The sequence below is a fragment of the Dipodomys merriami genome, unplaced genomic scaffold (genome assembly GCF_024711535.1).
Source record: "Dipodomys merriami isolate MVZ:Mamm:240054 unplaced genomic scaffold, mDipMer1.0.p SCAF_555, whole genome shotgun sequence".
NCBI lineage: Eukaryota > Metazoa > Chordata > Mammalia > Rodentia > Heteromyidae > Dipodomys > Dipodomys merriami.
Window position 1 is genome coordinate 93,324 of NW_027206130.1, and position 26,808 is coordinate 120,131.

General features: G+C 37.3%; 1 protein-coding gene across 2 annotated transcripts in view; it reads left to right on the forward strand.

The window, feature by feature from the left end:
* LOC138811992 (synaptotagmin-1) overlaps positions 1 to 26,808 on the forward strand; it is a 199,687-nt gene that overhangs the window by 90,267 nt on the left and 82,612 nt on the right. For both annotated transcript variants that reach the window (XM_069999944.1, XM_069999945.1), the window contains exon 6: positions 21,442 to 21,559. In XM_069999944.1, coding sequence (XP_069856045.1) covers positions 21,442 to 21,559 — 118 coding nt within the window. The remainder of the gene's footprint in view (positions 1 to 21,441; positions 21,560 to 26,808) is intronic.

Here is a 26,808-nt window from a genome sequence, read left to right on the forward strand (position 1 = left end):
TGACTCAGATCTGGTACATGTGGGAGGGAAAGAAAAAGAGGGGAAAGCCAAAGGTACTATTTTGAGGTCTTTAAAGAGGTAGTTTACGGTAGTTAGGAGACAAGAAGGGAATTAAGGCTTCTAAATTCTACAATTTAGAGAGCTAATCCTTTGTCAGTGGGCAGATATATTTCCTCCATGAGATTATTGCCATTTGGGAAACTACATGATAACATAAATAAAAATAAGAATTCAAGCTGGGCCAGAGTGGCTTAGGCCTGTAATCCTAGCTACTCAGAAGGCTGAGATTTGAGGATTGCAGTTCAAAGCCAACCCAGGCAGGAAAGTCTGTTGGACTCTTATCTCCAAGTAACTGCTAAAAAGCCAAAAGTAGAGCTGTAGCTCAAGTGGTAGAGCTCTAGCCTTGAGCATAAAGGCTCAGGGACAGCAGATAGGCCCTTTGTTCAAGCCTCTAAAAAAATAAATAGAACTTAATTTTGAAAAAGATAACACTAGAAATTGGGGCGGGGCATGGTGGCACACACTTGCAATCATGAATAGTTAGGAGGCAGAGATCCCCCCCTGGGGCGGGGGAGGGAGGGAAGTGTGAGATACTATCTTAAAATAATAGTAATTAAAGAAAAGATGGCTGAGGGAGTGGCTCAAGGAGCCATACATTCAAACCCTGAGACTGACCAAAAAAATACTAACATTTATAGAATTTTGTTACTGATGAGATCAAATGAATGGTGAAAGGACACCTGAAATTCATTTGCATCTTAGTTTAGTTGGTAGGGAAATGAGCAAACAGCAATATATGAATTGCAAAAACATATTCTAATTTTAAGGGAAAACAAGTTCTACCTTGGCTTTGTTGATTGCAACAGAGTTAATTTCCACGTAATCACTTCCATTTAATCAGTTAGCATCCTATCACTACCATTTCTTCCCTGCCACAGCTCATTCGATTGAAATGCCTTATAATACACTATTTAAGATTCTCTTCCATAGTATCAGACCTGCAATCCCCTAGCATTGCTTCATTTTTCTGAGTCTTCTTTTCTCCTTACCAGTCTAGGACTTTTGTAACATTTCTCTGCCACATTATTTCTTTTTTAAAGTCTCTAAAAGAAAAAAGTAAAATCCCCTGAAAAACAAGCCTTTCATCCTCGCATCCTCACTTGGTATAGTTTCAAGTTCCTTCATGTCCTTTATAATTTCCATTTCAATTCATGGCATTTAGCAGCCAGGTGTAATAAGCCAGCACCAACACCTGCTCCTGACAGTGCTGATCCAAACACAGGGACACTCAGGTCAAGTGAAGGAGGAAATCCAAACTGAGTTTTATCCAAGTGCAGCAATCAATGGACTTTGACTTGGGGCTACTCTGGAGACCTGGTGCATCACTCCAGACAAAGAGAAATTGGATAGGACACGAGTGTGGGAAAAATATGCATCTCCCAGACCCCACTCCCTGACTATCTGCATGTTCTCCTTTGTGTCCAAGAACAACTTAGCAAGAAGGATAACTCAAGTTGATATGTTTATGTAAACACAGGATATTATCCTTCTTTCAAGTAATGCAATAAAAATATGTCTGTTATATGCCAGACATTGTACTTAGGGATGTACAAAGATAGAGCATTATTTAGTTACCGTCTGTTAATTTTATCATAACAGCAAGTGAATGAAAATGCTAGTGTGCTTGGAATGATGATAAATAACTAGCAAGCATGCATATTTACTATATTCTGAGAATTGTTCTAAGCACCCTACATATCTCCTCTCATTTAATCCTCATAACACCCAGTTGACTGGTAAAATTACTCTTTTTTCTACAGCAGAATTTTCTGCAGCAGAATACTAAGGGAAAAGAAGCAATTCTCCCTAAGGCCACACAGTATGGAAGTGGCAAAGCAGGTTTCTTATTTTTACATGACTAGCCTAAGTAATCCCTTGCTTCCATCTATTTTTCCTCCTCTTTTGCAGACATCATATCCTTCTACCAATTTTACCTTATTTGACCTCCTAAAATCCCCATGAGGGGAGAGGAATAGGTTTTATGATCCCTCTGATTCGAAGGCAAGGTAATACATCTCTTTTAGTCAATCAATTTAACTCAGGCAAGCTCAGAAGCATAAAGCAAAATCGAGCTTGTGTTTGGACATGTTTTGGCTCCTGTGAGAAACCCTTTCACATCAACAGTCTACAGATTTCCATGGAAGACCTTGAGATGGTCATTTAGGAATTGTACCCTGCTGAATCCTGTGCATCCAGCAAGACATGAAGGCAATTACAAATTGCTTAACAGATGATGCATACTATTAGAGATGAAGAACCTGGCTGTGAAAATTCACACCAGGGAAATACTATCATGTAATATTTTTTTCCAGTTCGGCACTATGCACTAACGGTATCATTCTGGCAGTGCTGAATCCTATTAAATAATGATCCAGTATAAAAGATAATGGAATTTCAGAAATTTTTCACTGCCAAGAGTGGACATGGACTTTGGTGCTTAAAAGTCTTAAGGGCTGAGTTCAAATGACCATATTACCTTACTTCATAGTATTCAGACTCAGTCTGTTCACTGATACAGATAATGTAACTAAGATAAATTAACATAAATCAGTTGCATGTGTGGTAATCTGTGATTAACAGTGACTCACATTTCTTGAGTACTTACTGTGTGCCAGGTTCAGTTATATGTACTTCATCATCACGATACTGTTAGATACTATGATTATTATTATTATTGTCATTTTGCTGATGAGAATATGAAGGATCACAGTGGTTCAGAATATTCTCAGACCACACAGGTGAGAAGCCAACACTGAATTTAGTAGAACAACTGCAGTTTTTCATTATAATTTTTAAGTCATTGAACAAAGGAATTACCATTCAGCACATTCGTTTAAGAATACAATGACTCATTCTTCCCCATCCCTCCCAACCAAACCCCCTCTCAATTTCCCTACTTTTAGTAGATATATATCAAATATTATTACTGCATTCTAGCACACTTGCTTTCTTTATTCTTCAACTACAGTCTTAACCATAGTATTAATGGAATCTAATTGTTTCTTTCTTGATCTACTTTACATCTTGACCTAGGGAACTTTCCTCAGTAGGCCCAGGGAAAGTTGCCTAGCTTTCCTCTGCAGCCTTTGGAGAGTATTTTTAATTTATAATGGGAACAACTTCTATTAAAAAAAGCTTTCCCATCTGACTGAATTTCACTCACCTAAGAAGCAAATTCAATGGCTCATTTCTAAGCCTTTGCCTTTTATCATATTAAATGTTTTCTTCGTTTGATTATTTCCCCCATAAACTTAAACCTGCCTGACTCTTTTTTGTCTTAGCTTCTTACAGAAGTAGTCACATATATCTATGACTCATCTTCTTTAACCACATGTTCCAACATTTTCAAGGACTCCAATTGCCTAAAGGCTTTTCTCAAATTCAAAATGTTCTTCTTAGATTTCTTATATTTTTCTCTTACATAAAAGAGTTTTAAGGCCATCTGAAACTTAAGCAATGATTTAAAACTACTATGTCATCTTCAGTTCTTTTTCCTTCACTAATTTGCCCAAAATTAGCCTGAGTATTAAAGCAATAGAAATAAAAATTACGTTTAAGCTTTAAATTTGTCCCTATGTTGGATTATTTTATCCTTTTGTATGTATAGTACACAATATTGCTTTCATGCAGTATGATTCATTGGGTATCTGCAAATGGCCTTATGGTACAGTGTTGATAAATTTGCATTTATGGGATTTTACATGTGGAATAAAGTAGTATTGCTATCTCTCTCTCTCTCTCTCTCTCTCTTTCTCTCTCTCTCTCTCACACACACACACACACACACAATCTCTCTCTTTGGCACAAAGATACCATTTTATTCACAAATTACACAATAAACATACATCCATTTCACAAAATAACGTACCAAATATTAAGTGCTCACTTCCCTAGATCCTGTCTTAAGAATGTATTCTTAAGAATACATTTTATTATTTAATGGGATTTTTTTAATTAGGTTTTTTTTTTGGTCATTCTAAAGCTTATTTCTTTAAACAGGTCTAAGTTTCTGATTATATAACTTAGGGGGAAAATATAGTACTTTGAAAGACAAGTTCCAATGTCTCCAATTTTAAAGACAAAAAAAATGAGAGCTCCACTAATTTTAAAAATTAGATTTAATTAGATTTTAAAAAATTAGATTTTAAAAAAGATTTTAAAAATCTTTCTCACAAAAATGTGTATTATTATTCACATACTCCAGCACTGTTAAGATTCCCTGACACAAAATAGCAAACTTTCATCCCTAACGGATAAAATTAGTTTTAAGCCAGGTGCCAGTGGTTGATGCCTGTAATCCTAGCTGCTCCAAAGGCTAATGAGATCTCAGGATTGGATCAAGGTTCAAAGCCAGCCCAGGCAGGAAAGTCCGTGAGACTCTTATCTCCAATTAACCACCAGAAAACTACAAGTGGTGTTGTGGCTCAAGTGGTAGAGCACTTGCCTTGAGCTGTAGAACTGAGGGATAGTGCCAAGCCCAGAGTTCAAGCCCCATGACCAACAAAAACATATATATATATATATATATATATATATATATATATATATATATATAATTTTTAGACTATTATTTTCCTGAGGGTCAGAAATAATCATACCCAACGCTCTATATGATTGCAATAGTAATGCATTCCATTGAGAAGGTTATCACATAATAAAAGCAGAAATAAGTCACAGGTAAATAAGCCAAATGCTAATATTCATCTGATGAAACTAAGTGAAATTTACAAGTTAGTTTTCTCATTTGCATTTTCCAGAAACTTACTAATTTCCTTCATCAAAATGTGGTGCTCAAAAGTTCAAAATTCGAATGCCATTACAAATAGAGACAAAAATTACCATAGTTTAAAATAAGTTACAATTACATAAGATATGCTATTTAAAACAAAAATCCTCCAAAGTCACTTCTCATTTTAAAAAATCTGTGATGTGCTTTATATAACTAAAGAACCCCTGATGTCCCAGCAGGGTCCCTCTGGCTGTCAGTGTGAATCTTGCACAAAAAGAGACAAACAAGACATACCTAGGTACTTTCTTTGTCTCAAGAGAAAGGCTGTCATTCAAATTCACACCATTCTCATTTGCAAATCAGCTATATTTTTTGCACCATGTGATTTAGTGACATCATATTTTTATGCAAAGAGCCATTGAATTCCCTAATGATGTTCTCATTTTCTTAACAATGAACACCAGTGAACTTTCCCCTAGGCAAAGCAGATGGAAGCTGAATTGTTTCTGCAAAAATGAACAATTTGTGAGATGTGGGCAAATTGAATTCCAAATATACTCAGAGATGATCTTGACTTTCAGTGTAACTTTGCTATAATATACAATGCTGTTAAGGCCTACATGGGAAATACACTAATTAGTTGCATAACCTTTAAGCCAAAATGAATGAGAACACATCACCACTGAAGAAATAAAAGTCAAACAACTCTGAAAAAGAAATAGCATGCAGATGGAGAATTTTTTTAAGAAACATGAGATTCATGTAGATATTGCTGGATAAAGTATTCATTTACCAACTTGGTATTGGTTTTCTTTAACCTCTTTTTACAGAAGAGGTATCTATAGTTAAGTAGCTTCATAGCCAAGATGCAAACCTGAATTTAAACTCCTAACAATAATTACTATTCCACATACTCTCATCTATAACTGAGAGCTAAACTAAATGATCTGTGCCTGAGAAGAATATTATTTCTGTTGCTTCTAATGGAACTAAATTATTTTCAACAGTGACCCTCAGAAGTCATCAAGGAGATGCATGTAGGCTGTGGCCAATGATGGATTGTGCTTTTCTTCTTTGTCTTGAATAAGAAGTTATTGAAATTCCCATACCGCTCCTTCTAGAGAACTATAATCCTCTTAGATGTGACTGAAATGGACATAATCAAATTAGATTTTCTTTTTTGTCTTGTCTAGTCAGGCTACCATAACCAAGTACCATAAAGTGACTGGCTTCCAAATAACAGAAAACAATTTCTCTTAGATCTAGAGTCTGGAAAATCTAGGATCAAAGCACTGGCAACTTATGTATCTGATGAGGACTTGCTTCCTTGTTTAGGAACTTTGTTCTATGTCTTTCATAAGTTGAGAAGGTGCTCTCTCAGGCTTAGTCATCAGGACACTATTTCTATTCATGAGGGATAACTCATGACCTAATCATATCCCAAAGAACACACCACAGAAAGCCATTTCCTTAGGAGGTTGGTATTTCAATGTAGGAATTTAGTAGAGACACAAATATTCAGGCCATCTCTCTCTCTCTCTCTCTCTCTCTCTCTCTCTCTCTCTCTCTCTCTCTCTCTCTCTCTCTCTCTCTCTCTCTCTCTCTCTCTCTCTCACACACACACACACACACACACACACACACACACACACACACACACAGCTATTTGAAGTATTTGTCTATTCTCCCTCAGCTCTTTACACCATCAAGTAATCAGAGTTCTTTTGCACCTCTACGACATCCAACCAAACCCAGAGCCAAACAAGATGTATCCATTTATATCCTTACATGATCCAGCTACTCAATGCCTAAAACACAATAATGAAGCAAAAGCTGGAAAGATCTCTTTCTTAAAAATAAGCAGTGGCTTATGCCTGTAATCCTAGCTGCTCAGAAGGCTGAGATAGATTCTTGTCAAGCACCGGCAGAAAAAATCTGCAAGATTCAGTCTCTAAACTACCTAACAAAAAGAAGGACTAGGGGTATGGCTCAAGTAATAAAGCACCAGCCAAGGAATCATAAAGCCCTGAGTTCAAACTCCAGTGCCACAAAAAGAAATGTCATTCTATTGACATTAAATTAATTAGAAATGAAAATACTAGTGTCTTTCATAGATACAATAAGCTTAATATTTCCAAGCTTTTTTATACTTTGCTTTCATTATATTCTTATGATTTTTTATTAAAAAACACAATTCCATTATTATATATAAAGCTAGTAAGAGTTTCGTTCATTGTTCTTGGCATTTTCATTTCCCCAGCAAGTGCAATCACCCAATCCTATTTCCATTATTTTTCTTCATTGCCTTAACAAGAAACTTAAATACTCTGAAGAAAATTTGTTCATGGTCATTGCACTAAACAGCTCTACATTACTACCCAACTGCTGAATATAACTTAGCTTTGCATTGCTTTCCTAACCATCTTCATCAACCAATTCCAGACTTGCCTTTCACCACAGCATGAAAATAAAGAATTGCCTTTCCCCCACCCCTCACCTTCTGAATTCCAAGGCAGAAAAAAAAATACAGTGTCTCTGGAGCTATAACTCTGTGTTGACTTTTAGCCATCTAGGTGATGCTAAGCAAAACTGACTTAAACAAAGGGCTTATTAGAGGAAAGGAACCAATAAATGAAAAGAATTTCAGTACTATATCACAGGAACTGTACTGAGAATTTGGAAGGTATTATAGAAATAGACATAGCAAAAGGGCAAACTCACTGGGCATGTTCGGGGGGGGGAGGGAGAGAACAGTTGAGATGTAGAAATCCACACAGAACGCAAAGGTAGGGAACTCTATCAGGCAGAGAAGGCATCAGGTTCAAAGGCTTGAATGCAGAAGAGAACAGGGTACAATCAGGAACATGGGCGTGGTAGTTCTTGCCCTATTTCCTGCTACCCCATACAGATTGGCTTTCATGTAATAACCTTTCTGTTGTATCAGTGTACATCTCTTTTGATAGTGCTTTGATGATACTTTTATCATTTCCCTTTTTATGTGTAATAACCCTTTATCCTCTGCTCTGGTATTCTCTCCCTTTGTATTTTCCAAAACCTTTTCAAATAAGTCCACCCTTTGCAAGAGTCTGTCAGAAGGATGGTTATTTAACCAGAGCCCTCCTATGTCTACTGTCTTAATTTTGCTTGCTCACACAGCAGAACCATTTTTTCTCTCTGGCTACATATTCACATTTACACACTTGATCCGTGGGTTCCCTTTCCAACCTGGCCTCTTTCTTTTATTAATGAACATAAGGAAGACCGAGCCCCTCCCTTCAGGAGGGTTAATCTTCTTTATGCTGTTGTGAAGTACTTTATTGTTAAATTTTATAGTGCTTCTAAGCTTTGACACCTTTTGTCTATTAGATTACATAATCTTACTACTAGCTGTATTTTTTTCTCTACTGTATATAGACCTACAAACCATTTTAGACTATTCCTTTCCATACTGTGATCTAACCCTTCCTCTTGTCTCAGATTCTCCTTCCTTCTTTCCTCTGGAACTTTGGTTTGATGGCAGGAAGCCTATTACTTTTGTCTATTTCTTTTTTGGCCTTTTCTTGTTATATGTTTCTTGTATGTTCTCCTTGGGTTTTCCAAGGGCTCTTGTTTATCCCCAATTCTTTCTTTATTCCTCTGTGGACTTTAAACACAGGTCTTTCTTTTAGGGTGGTGGTTTTCTTCTATAAACATTACCTTGTCTAGGGCTTTTTTTATCTTAACTCTTGCTCTGTCTAATTGTGTGTGTGTGTGTGTGTGTGTGTGTGTGTGTGTGTGTGTGTGTGTGTGTGTGGCATGCATGTGTGCATGTGTGTATGCTGCACAGACTATCCCGTAGGTTTTTCAGTCAAAGCTGGTCCTCTACCACTTGAGTTTATAGCTGCACCTGCAGCTTTTGGGTCTTTAATAGGAGATAAGAGTCTCACAGACCTTTCTGCCCAGGCTGGCTTTAACCCCAATCCTCATGTCTCGTCATTCTGGCTAGATAAGATTATAGGCTTGAGCCACCAATACCCAGCCAATTTACCTAAATTCACGCTGCACGTTCAAATACATTTCGGAAGAAACATAAATACTATCTATCATTGCAAATATTTTCCTCTGTTCAGAGAATGGTTTCCTCCATCTATCTCCACACTCAAACTACCCAAAGGCAATATGTGTTAGGAACTTATACCTACCTTCCTTTCTTACTAAACCCTTTTTTTGTTGTTGTTGGTTGTGGGGCCTGAAGTCTGGGTGTGGGCGCTGTTCCTCAGCTCTTCAGCTCAAGGCCAGCGCTCTACCACTTGAGCCACAGTGCCACTTCCAGCTTTTTTCTGCTTATGTGATGCCGAGGAATCGAACCCAGGACCTCATGCATGCAAGGCAAGCGCTCTACCACTGAGCCACCTTCCCAACCCACTCCATGGCCTTATTAAGGTTCTTTTCCAGGTGTTTTATGTTTATGTTATATGTGGCCATATCTGTAAAGAGCATGAGGGTCCCAACCACAGCCAGAACTTCTCCCTATCTCTGTTGTGGATGAAAAGCAACTAGAAGGAATCCATGTTCATCTCAGCAGCTCTCTATTCCTTTCAGACTTAACATCTCCCTAACCTCCTAACGAATCTCTCTGCTGCTACTAATGTCCAATATATCCTAGTTCCAGTCTATTTTAATGAAATGGTAATATTGTATGACCTATATGTGTTTTTAATCCCCAAGACAGCTAACCACTTTTAGGCTTTAGCTGCTTGGGAAAATCATCACAGCATCTTTTGATTTCCTTCCCAATAAAATCTACAAAATATATCCATTTTCTCTGTCATCTGAGGTTCATATCAAACTCCTTATTCCTCGGAATGAAAGTCAGCAAATATGCCTCCTGGGTGGTTCCCAGTTGAAGCAGTGATTAAGCCCACACCCCCACAGTCCCTCACAAGCCAACATCTCTCACCCTCATCAAGTGAATCCACATGGAAAACTCTCAAACCCTTCCTTCTGCTTCCTCAGAATCCCCAAGTTGCTGCTTTTCTTATCTCCTCTTTCCTTCTGTGTTTTTCTAATGCAAATAGACAAACCAGCATTTTCCCCCATTTCTTTTTCTTAAGCATCATCTCTCTCCTTTCTTCCTTTAGTTCCTTTTATTGCCTGGCCTCCCCAATTCTGGTTCTTTATCTTTTCTTTCCCACTGTCTTCTCTACAATTACCAAGCTCCTGTTTGATACAGATGGCCCCTATGGCCAACTGAAACCAGAAAAGGAAAAGACAAGTTTGGATTCCTCCGACCTCCATAAGTCATGGCTATTCTTCAGCCTGAGTGTGACTCGCCATCCTGTATATTATGTTCTTTTTTGTTAAATCTTCTCAGTTCTCCTCTCCATAGTTTTAAGATCCCCTTGGGTCACAGATACAACTCCTGTAATTCTTTTATTTAATATTTTTATTGTGAAAATACTGTACAAATGGGTTATAGTTACATGAGTAAGGTAATGAGGACATTTCCTATTGAGCATTGTTACCTCCTCCTTTGTTTTTCCCCTATCACACCCCCATTCCTCCCTATCCCTCACGCCCCCCACCCCTACCCCTGGCAAGTTGTAAAGTTTGTTTTCAACATAGTGTCTTGGACATCCAGTTGTTACAATGGGTTCACCTGTATCCTTATTTCAGCATTTTGTTATTTCCCTTCCCCTCCCCTAATTAGAAAAATGTATATATAAGATGCAGAGCACCGGAATCAAATACAGTGAAAACAGGGGTTCTACCATGGAGGAAGAACATACAAAAGAAACAAAAGCTCACATAGTATATTATAAGTACATTAAAAACAATAGCAAGAAAGAAAAAAACACTTGTGTTCCTATCTTGGGGTTCATTTCACTTAACATCATCCTATATGGTCATATATACATAGCTTTTGACCTTTTCTGCTTGTCCTAGACATTCACTAGTTAATTGTAGATAAGGAAAACTATGGGACCTATGTTTCTTTGGGCTGGCTTAATATAATTTTTTCAAAATCTTTCCATTTCCTAACAAATGGGCGGTGTCATTCTTTCTGATGGAGGCATAGAATTCCATTCTATATACATATACCACATTTTCTTCTTTTTTTATTGTGAAAATACCATTCAGAGGGGTTACAATTACATGAGCAAGGTAATGAGTACATTTCTTATCAAGCATTTGTTTCCCCTTACCATCCTTTCCCATACCCCCCAACTCTTCCCCCAGCTCCTGCACCAAAGTTGTAAAATTCGTTTTTTGACATAACGTCTTGTACATCTCATTGTTGCAATGGGTCCACCTGGATCCCTATTTAAACAATTTGTTTTTTCCCTTCCCCTCCACAAATTATACCAACATCAAATACAGTGAGAACAAGGGTTATACCATGGGGGAGGGACATACAAAGCAACAAAGAAATCATCTAATAAATATGTTACAAACAATCACAAGAAAGAAAAACCATTTGAGTCCTTATCTTGGGGTTCATTTTGCCTAACATCAACTTATCTGACCTTTTCTGCTTGACTCAGACATATACTAGTTATTGCAAATAAGGGAAACCATGGGACCTATGTTTCTTTGGGCCTGGCTTACTTCACTTAATATAATTTTTTCCACATCTTTCCATTTCCTAACAAATGGGGCAATGTCATTCTTTCTGATGGAGGCATAAAATTCCATTGTGTATATATACCACTTTTTTCTTGAAAACATTCATCTACTGAGGGGCATCTGGATTGGTTCCATATCTTAGCTATGGTAACTAATGCTGCAATAAACATAGTTTTGCTGGTAGCTTTAGTATGGTCTTGCTTGTGATCATTTGGGTAAATGCCTAAAAGTGGGATTGCTGGTTCATAGGAGAGCTCTATGTGGAGTCTTTTGAGGAACCTCCATACTGCTTTCCAAAGTGGTTGAACAAGTTTACACTCCCACCAACAGTGCAGTAGGGTTCCCTTCTGGCCACATCCCCTCCAGTATCTGTTGTTATTAGATTTCTTGAGAATAGCCATTCTAACTGGGGTAAGGTGGAATCTCAATGTTGTTTTGATTTACATTTCTTTTATGGCTAGAGAAGTTGAGCATTTCCTCATGTGTCTATTGGCCATTCTTATTTCCTCTTCAGAGAAGTTTCTCTTTAAGTCTCTAGCCCACTTATATATCACGCTGTTGTTTCTTTGAGGATTTGTTGTTGTGGGATTTAATTTTTTGAGTTCTAACTATACTCTAAATATGAGACCCTTGTCTCTTGTATGGCTAGTGAAAATCTCCAAATCCATGGGCTTTCTACTGATCTTGCTGGCTATGTCCTTTGCCATGCAGAAGCTCTGTAGTTGCATGCAATCCCATTTGTCCAACCTTTCTTTGATTTGTTGTTTCTGGGTCTTTATTAAGAAAATTTCTGCCTGTGCCAAGAAGCCCTATAGTTTCTTCTATTCCTTCCTGTAACATTTTCAGGGTATCTGCTTTGACTTGGAGGTCTTTGATCCTTTTGGAAAACTGTAATTCTTACAGACAAACAACACAGCTATTGCTTGTCCATTTGAATGGTAAAAGAAGCATTTGTTCAGTGTATCCCCATGAGCTGGTTAGTGGCAGAACTGCAGTCTGCTTTGCTCTCTCCTTTACTACCCTGACATGACAAGGAGAATGGGGTAGCCTCACAGAACTATGTAACCATTGCCATTTCTCCTAGGGTTTCCTCTTGATGGCTACCATTTCAAAACTAAAAAGAAATGTTCTTTAGATAGATAAACACCTCATCTTCTGAGTTTCCTCTGTAAAATCCTGTTTCCCCATAATATCTCTCATATGCACAGGATGCAAACATAGTAAACATGTCTATAGAGTAGTAAAACTCAACTCCTGATTTCTTTAATAAAAGTTCAGTGTTGCTCTGTCGAGCAAGCCTATACATAAGTCATTCAGATGCATACTTCTGCCATTGCCGGTGAAGCCTTGCAAGGATCATCTGGCATTGTTTCTTCACAAACACTCCAGGATCCATGGCCTATTTTCTTTGAAATCCATCCTTAAGAGCTTCATAGTTAAACCAACATACTTATTTACAAATCTGTGTTCTCATACTTCAAATGTAATCAGAATGCATTCATGTTTACATATAAATAAAAGATAACAGTGGTTTCAATAATCCAGATCACTGTCTGGAAGACACTACGTTATCCCTAAGCATTCCAGTGAGGTGAGAAGAAGAAAATGAAATATTTAGAACCAAAGTCAAATTGAATTTGGCTTAGAAAATCAAGGACATGTGGTTGACAGAGGAAGAATCGCAAAGGGTCAGGGAAACTTGATAAAAGTTTTTCATTGGGTACCTTCCAAGGTTCTTCATTATTTTCCTTCTGTCTCACACATCCTTAGGCAATTGGCTGTCTACCTGGCATCCTACTCACCCTTTTACTAGAAAATAGCACCCTAAGTTATAAAAGTAAACCCACCATCTTCACCATTTTTACCCATTTCCACACAGATAAATCTTTCAGAATCCCTGGAACTGGCAACTACAATTAATACTATTTACCATTATCTCAGTCATCAGGGAACAAAACTGTACCTCACATGATTTAAAAAAAGAAGAAGAAGAAAAATTACTCCTAGGAAACCAGGTATGGTGGTTCATACCTGTAATTCCAGCAGACAGGCAGTTTGAGGTTCAAATCTAGTCCTGGCAGGGGTGAAGAGAAATTTGTGAGATCCTGTCTCAAAAAGCAAGCCAGGTGTGGTAGTATTCACCTGTGATCCCAGCCACATGGGAGACAAAGGTAGGAGAATGACCATCTCAAGCCAGAGAGGTAAAAGCAGGACAAAGAATCTGAAAAAGTAGCTAAGGCAGAAATCGATTTTGGGAGGAAGCGCAATGTAGAACTTCCTACGAGAAATGTCAGTGACTACAGGCAAGTTCCTGAGTTCAAACCCTAGTACCACCAAAATAAATAAATGATTAAAGGATTCCCAAGCATCTAAAGCTTTAGCTAGAAGAAATGAATGGTGAAATTTTAAGTACCCCAGTATACTATGCTATTAAAAATTTATTTTTTTCTTTATGTTTTTCTCAGTTTTATTACAATATAATTGATCAAAAATATACATAGATAGCTGTATTTATGGTATACAAAATGCGTGTCATTTTATATATGTATACATTATATAAGTAGCTATACCCACAAGCAAGTGCACTGCTTTACCAAAACTGTGCAAAATCAGATGACTTGGAGAAATTGACATAAATCTCCACTAAAGTTCCTTTCTTCTAAGTTCTGCTACTAGATTCCAAAATGTTCCAGTGTTCCTCTCCCATGGCATTTCTGCTTTTTGTGTGGTATCATTAACAAACACATTTTATGATTGCACATTTTGGACATTTTCAGAGCTTATAGGAACTTACAGAGCCTAGACAAGAGCTTGGAGATCTATGATGGAGCACAATAATTATTTTTAGAATAAATAAATAGTTGCAATAATGTGAAGCTAATGAGTTATATACTGTTTCACAAAATAAATGTTCGTGGATGTAATAGATTCACTCACCTGAACAATTTAGCATATATTTGTACACTAGGCAAGGCTTGGTCTTTTTAGCCTGGGTAGAGTTCATAGCAACATTTCACACTGTGACCATCTGGTCCATTCGTTGTAAATACCGATTTGGCAGATACTTCAGGGGTATGAGAACAATTATGGCAATAACATGAAGTTGAAAAATGCTACCACCCAAAGGATGTGTTCAAAGCTACTCATTCCCTTTCATTAAAATTAAAAACATGATATTGTCCTTCTCACAAGAACATTTTAATATTTTTACGAATGGAGAATTTGCAAATGATCTGAGTTTCCATTTTGAAGCATTACTAAACCTCCATGTGTTTGTCACCTCTAAATAGATTCCCAACTGCAGAGGGGAAAAAAAAGCTTAGTAGAAACACTATTGGCAATTGAACACATAGCAAAATCTTCTTATATACTTAACATAAAGAGAATATGTCCTTTTAAAATGCCATAGCATCAAGTCAATTCAGGTACCTTTTTAAAACTCATTCAAAGGCAAAGTGTTTCCAACAAATGTATAAACCTAACCCCATTTTCAAAGGCCACTAAAGTCAATCCTTCTTTTTATTTTCTCAGAAAATGATGGATGATGCCATAGAAACCACCAAATAAATATTCATTTTAAATTAGCTTTTCTTAATCCATTGCCGATGACCTTTGTTCTCATATCTATAAAGCTTTTCAAAGAGGAAAGGTATTTCTATAGTTGTCCATAAAATCATTAATTTGTGTCTACTCTATTCAGTGACTGCTTTAAAAAAATAATGAATCTATCAAGCTGCTCAGAACAAAAGTACCTCTGGATTGTCAGCTCTGTATTCTAAAAGAGCAGGTTAATTTCCCTGAATCTCACAGTTGGAACTTTCTAACACTAACTGGCAGTTTCCACCTAGTGATCAAGGCAATTGACTAAAATAAATTATACATAAAGCTGAAATCCCTAATAGTAATAAGGCCCCTTCATGAGATAATCACACCAGCAAAAGCACTCATCTGTCCGCTGCAACTCTACAGGGTCCCAAAATTATCTTATAAAAATTACACCTTCAGAAATGTTTTTTTTCCTCCTAGCTTTATAACAGCACTAATCTGGCAGTGGTCATACTACTAGGCACAAAGGAGAAACCCCAAATAAACCCATTAATTGACTTGTTGTTTCAACTGGAGACACTGTTGATAGAACACTAGTGTTGGTGTTGTTTATAAAGCAAATGACTGATGAAGTTTTCAATACAGTCAGTCCAAAATTATTTAGAAGCCCTTACTATTTTCCTGGAGCTAGGCATATAAAAGCAGTATAAAGTAAGATTCCTGCTCTTCAAGGTGAATTGAATTCAATATATGCAAAGGAAACAGGACAAAAGGATGTCTAGGCACCAATCTACCAAGTGTAAAGAAATTTACAGCAGAAATTCCTATGTAAGCAGATGCTTCATTGAAAATATGGAACTTGGATTACATCTTAATAGTGAAGAGTGATTTTAGTAGGCAGAAGGAAATAAAGCTTTGCAAATGGATTTCTTAGCTGAGGAAAAAACTAAGCATGGAAAGTAATGTGGCTCATAGAGCCATAGTAGAGCCATAGTAATTGTTGTGATGAAACCCAATTGTCATACCATTGTAATCAAGGCATTTATTATCCTGGCTGTAAGAGCAGTTGATGGCTGTCAGCACAAGCTAACTCTGTTGGCAACATTGTCAGCTCCAAGCCCTGACCCAAGTAAGGGTGAAATCCACACTCGGTGCTTAGGGCTTTGGGGATTACAAAGTCAAATCCCTGTTATCCCATTTCAGAACATCTCTGAGGAACTAGCTAGACTCTGATATAACTGTATCAGTCCTACTTCTTCACATACAAAGTCCTTGCTCCCCCACAGGTGTTGATCCAAAGGACAGACCCAGAAAAACCTCCCCCTTGCATTTTTCTCTTGGACTCTCCTTCTCCAGAGAACTTGTCACTAAAGAGAAGAGCAACCAGTCTAAATTCAATTGTAGGGAATCTGCACCTATTCAATCAACAGGCCTGTCAATATTCTAACGCTGGGAGCACATTGATTTCTATTCTAGTAGGCAAAACCTACAAGACACATAAGAGAATGTCAAGGGATAACTTATGCTAGCCATTATGAAAAAATTAAAAAGTAGGGAAAGAGAAGAGGTGGTATGAGTGTTGGAGAGTATTTAGACTTTTGTAGATAATTTTCCATAGAGTAACTCTCTGAAGATGTGACATATTACGGAAAAGCTTAGTAAACTAAAGGTATGACTTGCAATGGTATTGGAAAAAACTATTGCAGACAGGATGAACAGCAAATACAAAAGAGTACTGTTAGGAGAATGTGGAAAACCTTTCAGTGTATTGGAATAGGTATTATCCCAGGGGAATGAGAAGGGATTGTGAGGCTTTGAGTATGACTGCCCCATGAGAATACTCCCTTTAAAAAGGATGCAAGGAGGAGAATGGAAAATAACAAGAGTAAGTACCAAGAGAATATTAAGAGTTACAGAAGTGTAAGCCAAGGGTGGTAACAACATAGTTTCTGCTATCTATGCTTTGACTGAGACTGAGGGACTTCAGTAGTACCAAGCAAATTAGAGCAGTAGTCAAATTCAAAATGTGTTCTGAAGGCTGAGGAAGCATTAAATCAGAAGGAAAACATTAGGACTATTAGAGCAAAGGAAAAGTACAGAGCTCCTTAAAAGTCAGGAAGAGGGAGAGGAGTGAACTTTTCAAACATTACCTTGGCATTAGTATGCAGCCTGCATTGGACTTTGAAGAGACTAAATCTAAAGAGGTCTTTCATCAGACAGTTTCAAAAAAATATGACTGAAGTTATCAGGGCTTGATCTGAACACCATAGTGCTGGGGGTGAGAAGGAAATTGCTGGTGACAGGGGTAAGGGGGGATGGTGGTGCTGGAGTCGTAGTGCAAGATGATGAAGGTGGTGGCATCATGGTAATAATGACAAATATCATATGGAGTTAGAGGTCAGACTGAAGGTAGAGGCTGATAAGTTGGTTAAGGCAGAGATCATATTGATGATGGAAAAAAGGAAAGGAAAAACTCTAATAGACATGTATAGAGGGCTGGGAAGGTGTCTCAGTGGTAGAGCGCTTGCCTTGCATGCATGAGGTCCTGGGTTCGATTCCTCAGCACTACATAAGCAAAAAGAAAAAAAGCCGGAAGTGGCGCTGTGGCTCAAGTGGTAGAGCGCTAGCCTTTGAGCTGTAGAGCTGAGGGACAGCGCCCAGGCCCAGAGTTCAGGCTCCACGACTGGACCCCAAAAAGAAAAGACATGTACAGAAAAAGAAAGCTTGAGCCTTATGAACTGAAGGAACAAAGGAAAACAGAGCAAGGGGAGCTGGCCACTAGAAACAGATTTGAGATGCTTTTAGAAATAAGTGTTAGAAAGTAGAGTTATGGGATGACTTGGTGTTGAACATCAATTTACCTAGAAACATAATGAAAAAAAATGTAAATAGACTATCCAAGGATATTATCAATTAGTTTCTTAGTTTCTAGTATCCTGTATGGTAGTAAAGAAAAGATTATTTTTATATCAAAAGATCTTGTTTCAAACCAGATGCCAGTGGCTAATACCTGTAATCCCAACTACTCGGGAGGATGAGATCCGAGGGTCCATTCAAAGCCAGCCTGGACAGGAAGATCCATGAGACTCTTATCTCCAATTACCCATCAGGAAACCACAAGTGTAGCTGTGCTCAAAGTGGTAGCACACTAGCTTTGAGCAGAAGAGTTCAGGGACAGGACACAGGCCCCAAGTTCAAGACCCATGAACAGCTACAACAACAACAAAAGACCTTGTTTCAGTTCCTCCCCAAGACCAGCTACATAATCTTCAATATGTTCTAACTCTCAAAGTTTTATACAATGGACTCAACAGTACCTTATTTCACAGGGCCATAATAGAGGAAACTAGACAGAATGGCTAAAGATCTGAGATGCAGCTTTGAGACGCAGAATATGATGACTGTGGGAGAATACAGCAGAGGAGTTTGTTCATTTCCTGGTGGCCATGACAGCCATAAAGCAGAATTAAAAAGATAGGGAAAGGGCCAAGCCAAACACAAGACATACTCATCAAAGGCACACCCATAGTGACCTAATTCCTCCAACTATTTCCCATAATTCCTTCAAATTATGACTCTATCAGTCTACTAAGTAAGATCGCTTACAATCCAACCACCTCTTAATGACTGGATCCACCATCTGAAGTCCAAACCATCAATACATGAATTTGGGATGGGAGAAAACACCTTAAAACATTAAAAAAAAAAATTTCCCCTGTCATCGAAGAGGCTTTTTTGTTTCCTATTATTTTTTTGGTGACTCAGAAAATCTTAGTCTCTTGAATTTTGCAGTGATAAATGTTTCCCATGAAATATTTACATACTGGAACCCAACTAATCTTTCTTCCAAACTGTGAACTGTCAAACTATGAAATAAGAGTTTGATGTAAAACTGTCCATATGAAAATATCAGCTCACTTTAACTTTTCTGTATGGATAAAGAACTTCCCTAAAACTTTTCTGTGTTAGAACAGGACAATAGGACAAACAAAGGTACTTTACCTAATGATAGCAGTGAAATCTTTATCAAGAATATGTGTGTCCCCAATAAATTCATAATGAGGTGAGTCCCTAAATCTAAGATTGAGTCAACATACCATGTATGTCATAGATGCCTGTATTGTTTTGAATATGGCAGAAAAGTATACATGTTTAGAGCATGACTTTGAAGTCAAGAATCATTCATACCTGTCTTTCCCACAGGTGGTTCAAGATCTCTCCATGTACAGACTCTGAGTCTTCTTGACTCACATGAACTTGAAGTTCCTACACTGCCTACAGTATATGCAAAACACACTGAGATCAATTTTTCAAATACTCCATGGTGAAACCATCATGTATTCAAAGAAAGTGGCCTTGATTGTCCAACTATAGTTCTAGAAAATTATTAAAGCTTATGTTTTAAAGCACTAAGGAAAGCATATACTTTTACCAGATATTGGCAGTTCACAACACTATGACATCACTTGTTTAAGGAAATCAAAATTGAGATGGTTGTAAGTTTCTTGTGGAGTCAGATCATGGGCCATTTAAGGGGCATGTGATCTTCCTGGCAGCATAGGAAGAGTAGTCTGGCCACACAGCACAACAAACTTCCCAAGGAAGAAATCACAGAAAATCAACAGATTCTTCCCCAAAAAGCCTTCCCCCTAAACAAGCCTTTTAAAGGGCAGTTTTGTTCATTTACATTTCTCTTGTCTCATAAAGCTCAGATGAATTTGTCCATATTTTGCATTAATTTCCATGATACTGACACCCATCTCTATTATCAGAGACTATGAAGAGTAATATATTCTAATACCTCTCCTGATATGTAAATTAATTGGTGGAGGTGAACAGTTCCACTAAATAAATTTGGCACATTACAAGTAACTCTCTTTTATCTATACTTAAGAGGGAGCTGTGACTTTGGTAATTCAAAACAGGAAAATTATCTAAAGTTTTCACCTACCTCCATTTTGAAAAGCTGCAGAAAATGATATCCAAGAAAGGACTTTGCCTTCAAGGAGAGTACAATCATATAAGAACATTGAGACATGTACACAATAAGGCACAAGTCACATTCCTACAGAGTCATATAGTAGTTAGTTCTATGCAGATTCAGAATGGGGGCTATAGTCACATGTAATATTCCTCAGAGATCTTATTAATTCTCTCAATATATTATATCTCATCATCATACGCTTGCCTTCTTTTTAGAAAGACAAATATAAGTACGTACCCCCCCCCGCCTCTTCCCCCTAAAAAAAAAAAGGAATTGTATTTTCTTAAATTCCCTCTAGGTAATTATTTCTTCATAGTAGACTGGCTGATTTAGAACATACACCTCTAGGTAATTATTTCTTCATAGTAGACTGGCTGATTTAGAACATACATCAAGTTACAGATAAAGACAGAGCTAGTCATAATAAGAGTACAGCCAAGAGAAGCCCTTAAGATACTGGCTTCTTACCTGATTTCTATGCTATCCATCTATCTGCAAAAGCCTGCCATGGTATACTCTTTAGAATTAGAATTCATATTGAGAAGGAAATGAACTCTGACTTGCCATATTGCTAATTCCCTTTCAATCTCTTCATTCTCCTTCTCCCTCCTCTCTCTCCTTCTCCCTTCCTCCATGCCTCCCTCCCCCCATCTCTCTGTCTCATACACACACACCACATATTCAATGTTGAACAATAGATGGTACTACTAGAGAACAATAAGTAATCTATAGAATCGCGCTTAAGCTGGGAAGTTGACCGTAGTCCTTTTGGGGGAAGTTCTATATACCATCATTGTTTTCTATTCTGGAGCAGTGGTTCAAAAATACTTGCATACAGAATTGATAAATGCTCTTTTGTCAGAAAGTTTGGCATTATATTATAAATTTCAATTTTCCAGCCTGGTGTTTCAATTTTTTACAAATTTTAGGACAAACAAGAAAAAAAAGTTAAGATTTCATTTGAAATGAATAAAAATTGAGTGGCAAGAAAACATATCCTTTGGTGCAGTTCAGTCCATAGGAATTCCTAATCTTTATGAATAAATAGAATTTAATGGAAGGAAAATGTCTTTTCTCCCAAACCCTAAATATAGAATACTAGACATGGTCCAATTTGAAATGGAAAAAGACAAAAACTTAGATAGGTTGATTCTAATAAAAAACCATTCAGCCTTTTTCAAAGCTCTTCAATAAAGTTAGGAGAGTTTGCTGAGAGTTTTGTAGTGCTATTCAGCTCAGAATCTCAAAGAAAGTCATCTTGGTCTCATTTCCAGAGCCATTGAATTATAGATATATTCTTTTGGATGTTAAAGTATAAATGGTCTTTTTTGAAACTGAAATAGATTATCTTCATAAAAAAAATAAAGCCCTAGTATCACTGGATGTTCACATAGTGAATAAAAGAGTATTGTATAAATGCCAATGATTTTTTTTAATCCTTGGTCTAATTGTCACAGCTGTCCTCGTGATAAATTTACATGCATATGGACAAACTATATACATCTTTGTTTTCTAGCAAGAGAAACTTGGCGACATCTGCTTTTCCCTTCGCTATGTTCCCACTGCTGGGAAACTGACTGTGGTCATTTTGGAGGCAAAGAACCTGAAGAAGATGGATGTGGGAGGCTTATCTGGTAAGTCCATGCTGATTATTGATTTTTTTAATGCTGTTTTATCATGGATGCCAAATGCCTAGTTCACACACTGCACTCCCACTCTTTGATGGATCATAGTTCTCTCTTCCTATAAAGCCTGGAAGCAGTTTCAGAATTCATCCCAACACACCACCCCAGGAAGCTATTCTCAGTTTATTGGAATTGGCACCAGAGCCAAAATCCATTTCCTTCTTTGCAGGCAAAGTATCATCATTTCAATGTCATTGGAGGCCAAAAATGTTTCTTCTTTTTCAAAAGACAGTGCAATAGATTTATAGTTTTAACTCAAAATGTATATGCCATATAATATTTTAATGTATTTTATCTGAGATTTACTTATTAGGTATTGGAGATTCTCAAATTTTGTTTATTTTATTTTATTGGTACAAGGAATTATGCTCAGATCTTCTTGCTAAGCACATACTCTCCCATGTGAGCTATGATTCTAGCCTTTAAATTTCAAATATATATAAATAATACTCTATTTGAGAGTAAATCCTCTGGAAAACCTGGGAAAGGGAAATTTTTGAGTGCAAAATTCTGTGCAACCCAACCATGACCAAATATAGTGAGTAAAGTATATTCTTGCTCAAAAGCAAAGTCAAGGATCTGAAACTTAATGTGGTTGAACATGATTTTTTCTTCCTTTTTTTTTTTTTTGATGTTCCAGTAAATTGTTAAGATGTAAGGAATTTTCATGATATGCCACAAGGTCATCACAGATAAACCACAGTTGACATTGTTTCCAGCTGTAGAATTACAATAGACATACTCATTATTCAGTGTTCTCTCTCATGAAAATATTGCAGATTTCAAGAGTTTACCCTAATGTAGCATAGTGATTGTATACTTTAAAGCATAATAGCCCCTTCAAAAAAAAATGCTAAAGCTGGTTCCACTTACTGACCCACCAATTTATCAACCAAATGCTTTTAGTACCCAAGTTGATTTTCCTTTATAAATAAATCACCTGAGAAGCTGCACGCATTCTTTCTTGTTACTTAGAACCTATTTCATAACTTCCTGCTTTTATTGCTAATAGCATCACAGAGGAAACTTAAACCAATGAGCACAGTTTCTTCTAAAAATATACAAAGAGTATGTAGTGTGCCCCATGTGAAAAATATATGGAGACAATTCTAACAAATTTTCAATAGTATATCACTGCCAGATTAGTGCATAGTACCCTAAGGTAACCTGAGACACTTTGACCTTTCTCTTTCCTTTGGTTCAATAGCCACATACAGTTAGTGGTTCATTTGTAACTTTTTCATCTGTTCTGTTTCAAACCTCACACCAGCCATGCCTTTATCATCTCCACCCACTACTCCTCCTGTCTTCCTCCTAGTTCATTCATTAACCTTCCACAGAATTCCAGAGCAATTCTGGCTTATTTTAAAATTCCCAGACACCAGTTCCTATCTTCATCGATAGATATTTCAGCTACTATTGTTTACTATCAAACTTGCCTGACAGTTACACCCATGTCAGGTAAGATAACTGCTAGGCATGCTATTGGAGGAAGAGCATCTAGGATGATTCACACCTCTCATGGTAGTAACTCAGCATTGTGACACAAAAGGGACAAGGCCAGAGGCCAGGCAGTCCTTATTTAGAATTTAGAATTTTATGTTCCTTTTCTAAAGAAAAGCAGAAAAATGTTCAGTAGCTTCAGAACCCACACACCTTAAATCCACTCCTATATTTGAATTACCTGGTATGGTTTTTCTTCTTAAATAAGGAGATCTATCATAGCCTTAATTGTAAAGAGTTACTGTTGCCTATGAAATTAGATCAAAATCATTCAATCACACATTGTAGATACTCTCAGGTTAGGTCATATCATATCTCATTTTAACAAATAGAGTAGCTCATTCTTCAAATGAGCCTACTGCCATGTGAGTAAGGGGTGGTGGGGAATGGGCCTTGAACTCAGGGCCTCATGTTCTCACTCACACCAGCAAGCTTATTCACCTGAGCCAGCATTTTGCTGGCTTTTAGTAGGTGATTTATTTCATGTAGAATTTTTTTCTTCCAACAATGCTTAGTTAAATCCTACCCATTGTTCTAGCCCACCTGAAGTGCTACTCTTCCATTCTCTTAACCATCTCATGTACTGTGTCCCTCTGTTGAATTAGGAATTGTGCTGAGCACTAGTTTCACATTAATGGACAAAATAGTCGCAAGATCCTGATATGTGTGTATATGTTCTAATGTGGAAAACAAGCAAGTTTTCAGAAAAAGTATATAATATACCAAGAGATCACATCTCTGCATGGAATTAGGATAAGGAAGGCTAGGGAAGCCATTTTTAACAGGATTATCAAGGAAGTCCTCATGACTAGGGGATATCATAGGCACTAACCTGAGAAAGGTGAGGAAATGAGCCATGGGGTTGTATGAGGTGAGAAAGTGTTTTAGATGGTAGAACTCTGACACCTTTTCTAATCCATCCCAGCAGAACAAATCTTTGTCATTTTTAAATGCCATTCGCAGTTTGTTTACAGCCTCTAATATCACACGTCCCTCTCACTAGACTGTGTCTCGTATTTCTGTCTCTCACAATGCTAGCACTGACTGGTAGCACTGAACAGAGCTGCCGACTGAATAATGAATTATTTACAAAGAAGCTATGGACTGAAAAAAACAAGTCTGGCATTTTAAATTTGTTTAACCTACTTACTATTAAAATAACTCTAAGCACTTGGATGATGTGTCTCAAAGTAAGTTGACCTATGTAGGAAGAGACCAGAATTATATAAGATCATTCTCAGTGATTCAAATGTCAAACCTCCTTTGCTGGAAATGGCTAGGTACTTGGAACCAAGGTAGACTGTTTTACCAAGGTTTAAACCCCACTCTGACATTACTAGAAATTTAACATTGGAAAGTTATTTAGCTCTTATAAGCAAAGTTCTACTTCATCTATAAAGCAAAAGTAGTAAGAGGACATTGTTATGGGATTTACTGTGAGAAATGAGAGCAAAGAGTTTAGAATAACAAAGCACTCAATAAATATTATAATAATGACTTCTAGTAACTCTATCAAATATGCAAAATGTAAAAACAACCAATTTGATGCTTAAGTCAATTGCTTGATTCAATGGGAAGAAAATTCAGCTGCTTGGTTACTACACTCTGCTGATCATTAGGCTTGCATTAATCCAATAGTAAATTAAGATAAACTAAGGAAATCAGGCTCTGGTGGCTCACACCTGTAATCCTAGCTACTCAGAAGGCTGAGATCTGAGGATCGCAGTTCAAAGCCAACCCAGGACAGGAAAGTTCATGAGACTCTTACCTCCAATTAACCAACAGAAAACCAGAAGTGGCGCTGTGGTAGAGCACTAGCCTTCAGCAAAATTGCTCAAGGACACTACCCAGGTCCTAAGTTCTAGCCCCACAACTTACATCATCATCATCATCATCATTATCATCATTATCAAGAATAAAACTAATTTTAGAAGTAATTTTTTCTTACTACTGTCTGACAGAGATATTCTCTTCCTACTGTGCTGATCTAAAAGGTACTTCATAAAAACTCTTTCTTTATCATATACCCATATAGCAAATAATTAAAATTTCAGCCCTTCAAACTTTGCAATGATGAGCTCACTTGGACTATTCTTATCTGTACAGAGATTCTTTTGCTTACAGTCTCAATGCTCCAAGTCCAAAGTACTTGTGAGAAACCAGGAAATACATAAATCTAACTCTCTATAAATAGTGGTACTGTCCTTCAGGAACAAATTGGTGTGGAAAGCTAGGAGTCGTTTTTGACCTAGTACTTAGAGAAAATCAAATTTTCTGTCTAATAAGCCACATCTCATATCTTATCTACACTGCCCTTTGCATATTTTTTGTTGGTCATGGGGCTTGAATTCTGGGCCTGGGCACTGTCCCTCAGCTCTTCAGCTCAAGGCAAGTGTTCTACCACTTGAGCCACAGCGCCACCTCCAGTTTTCTGGTGGTTTATTGGAGATAAGAGTCTCACGGGCTTTCCTGCCCAGACTGGCTTTGAACCGTGATCCTCAGAATTCAGCCAACTGTGTAGCTAGAATTACAGGCATGAGCCACTGGCGCCCAGCCCTTTGGCCCATTTATGTGTCAGAAATATCTCTATCCACACACATTTTTCTATAAGATGCTTTCTTTTTCGTTGTCCATAAGTTTATATGTCCTGGTTTTCTACCATTCTAGAAATATAATTAGGGGAAGTAAACTAACTTTAAACATTCACATTCACTTAAGAATACTAGATTCCTCACTGAAACCATGAATCCACAGAGGTAGATGAATCCTGTGGGTAATATTTATGAGGGTGTGACATTTTGCCTACCTCCATCAGAGTCACCTAAGAGACATGTTAAAATTTTAAGATTTCAAGGACTACCTTAAACCAAAGTGTAGCTAGCAGTCTCAGATGGGAACATGAAATGGTTATTTTCAACAAACCTCCCCTCCAATTCCCTGATCCTCCCCACAATACATGTCATTGTTACACATATTAAATTTGAAAACTATAGCTTAAAGGCTTCAATGCTATGTCATGATTCTGACATGTGGGACAGCCACATTGCAAGCTAGAATTTGTTGCTAGTGGTATAGAATAAGTATATCCTTTGCCTTAATAGAGGAATTTTCTAAAAGAAGAGGTTGCTTTTCTCTTAAAAGTCCAGTACCCACATCTCTGAAAAATACTTGCTCCCAAGTCTAAACCATTGTCTTTTTTCCCTTAGTCTCTTCCATTTAAAGAGAATATAAAAGCAGGAACTTCTTTGACATTATCTTAAGTCATTCCCCACTACTCTCGACCATCATCACCCTTATCCATCTTAACATTGGCACTGAAAGCATAACTAAGAAAACAACTGCAAATTCAATCGATTTGAACTAAAAGCCACTAGTCTGGGACCAGGGCCAATAAATAAAATGGCAAAAACTTATTTGAGCCAATTAGATAGGGATATGCAAATTAATTGGCCATGATATCAGGGTCAAGCAACAGTATGCAAATAAACTGGCATCTTATTGAGCTAATGGGACAGGAAAATGCATAATAAGTTGGCGATGATGTCAGAAGCTTCATCATAATTTTAGGCTTTGCTGTTACTATATAAAATTAATTCTGCACTACTTCAAAATGCTTAATAATCTGAATCCCTAAGATGTGAACAGATTGATCTAAAAAAGAAATGACAATTTTGAAATAGATCATTCTACAAACT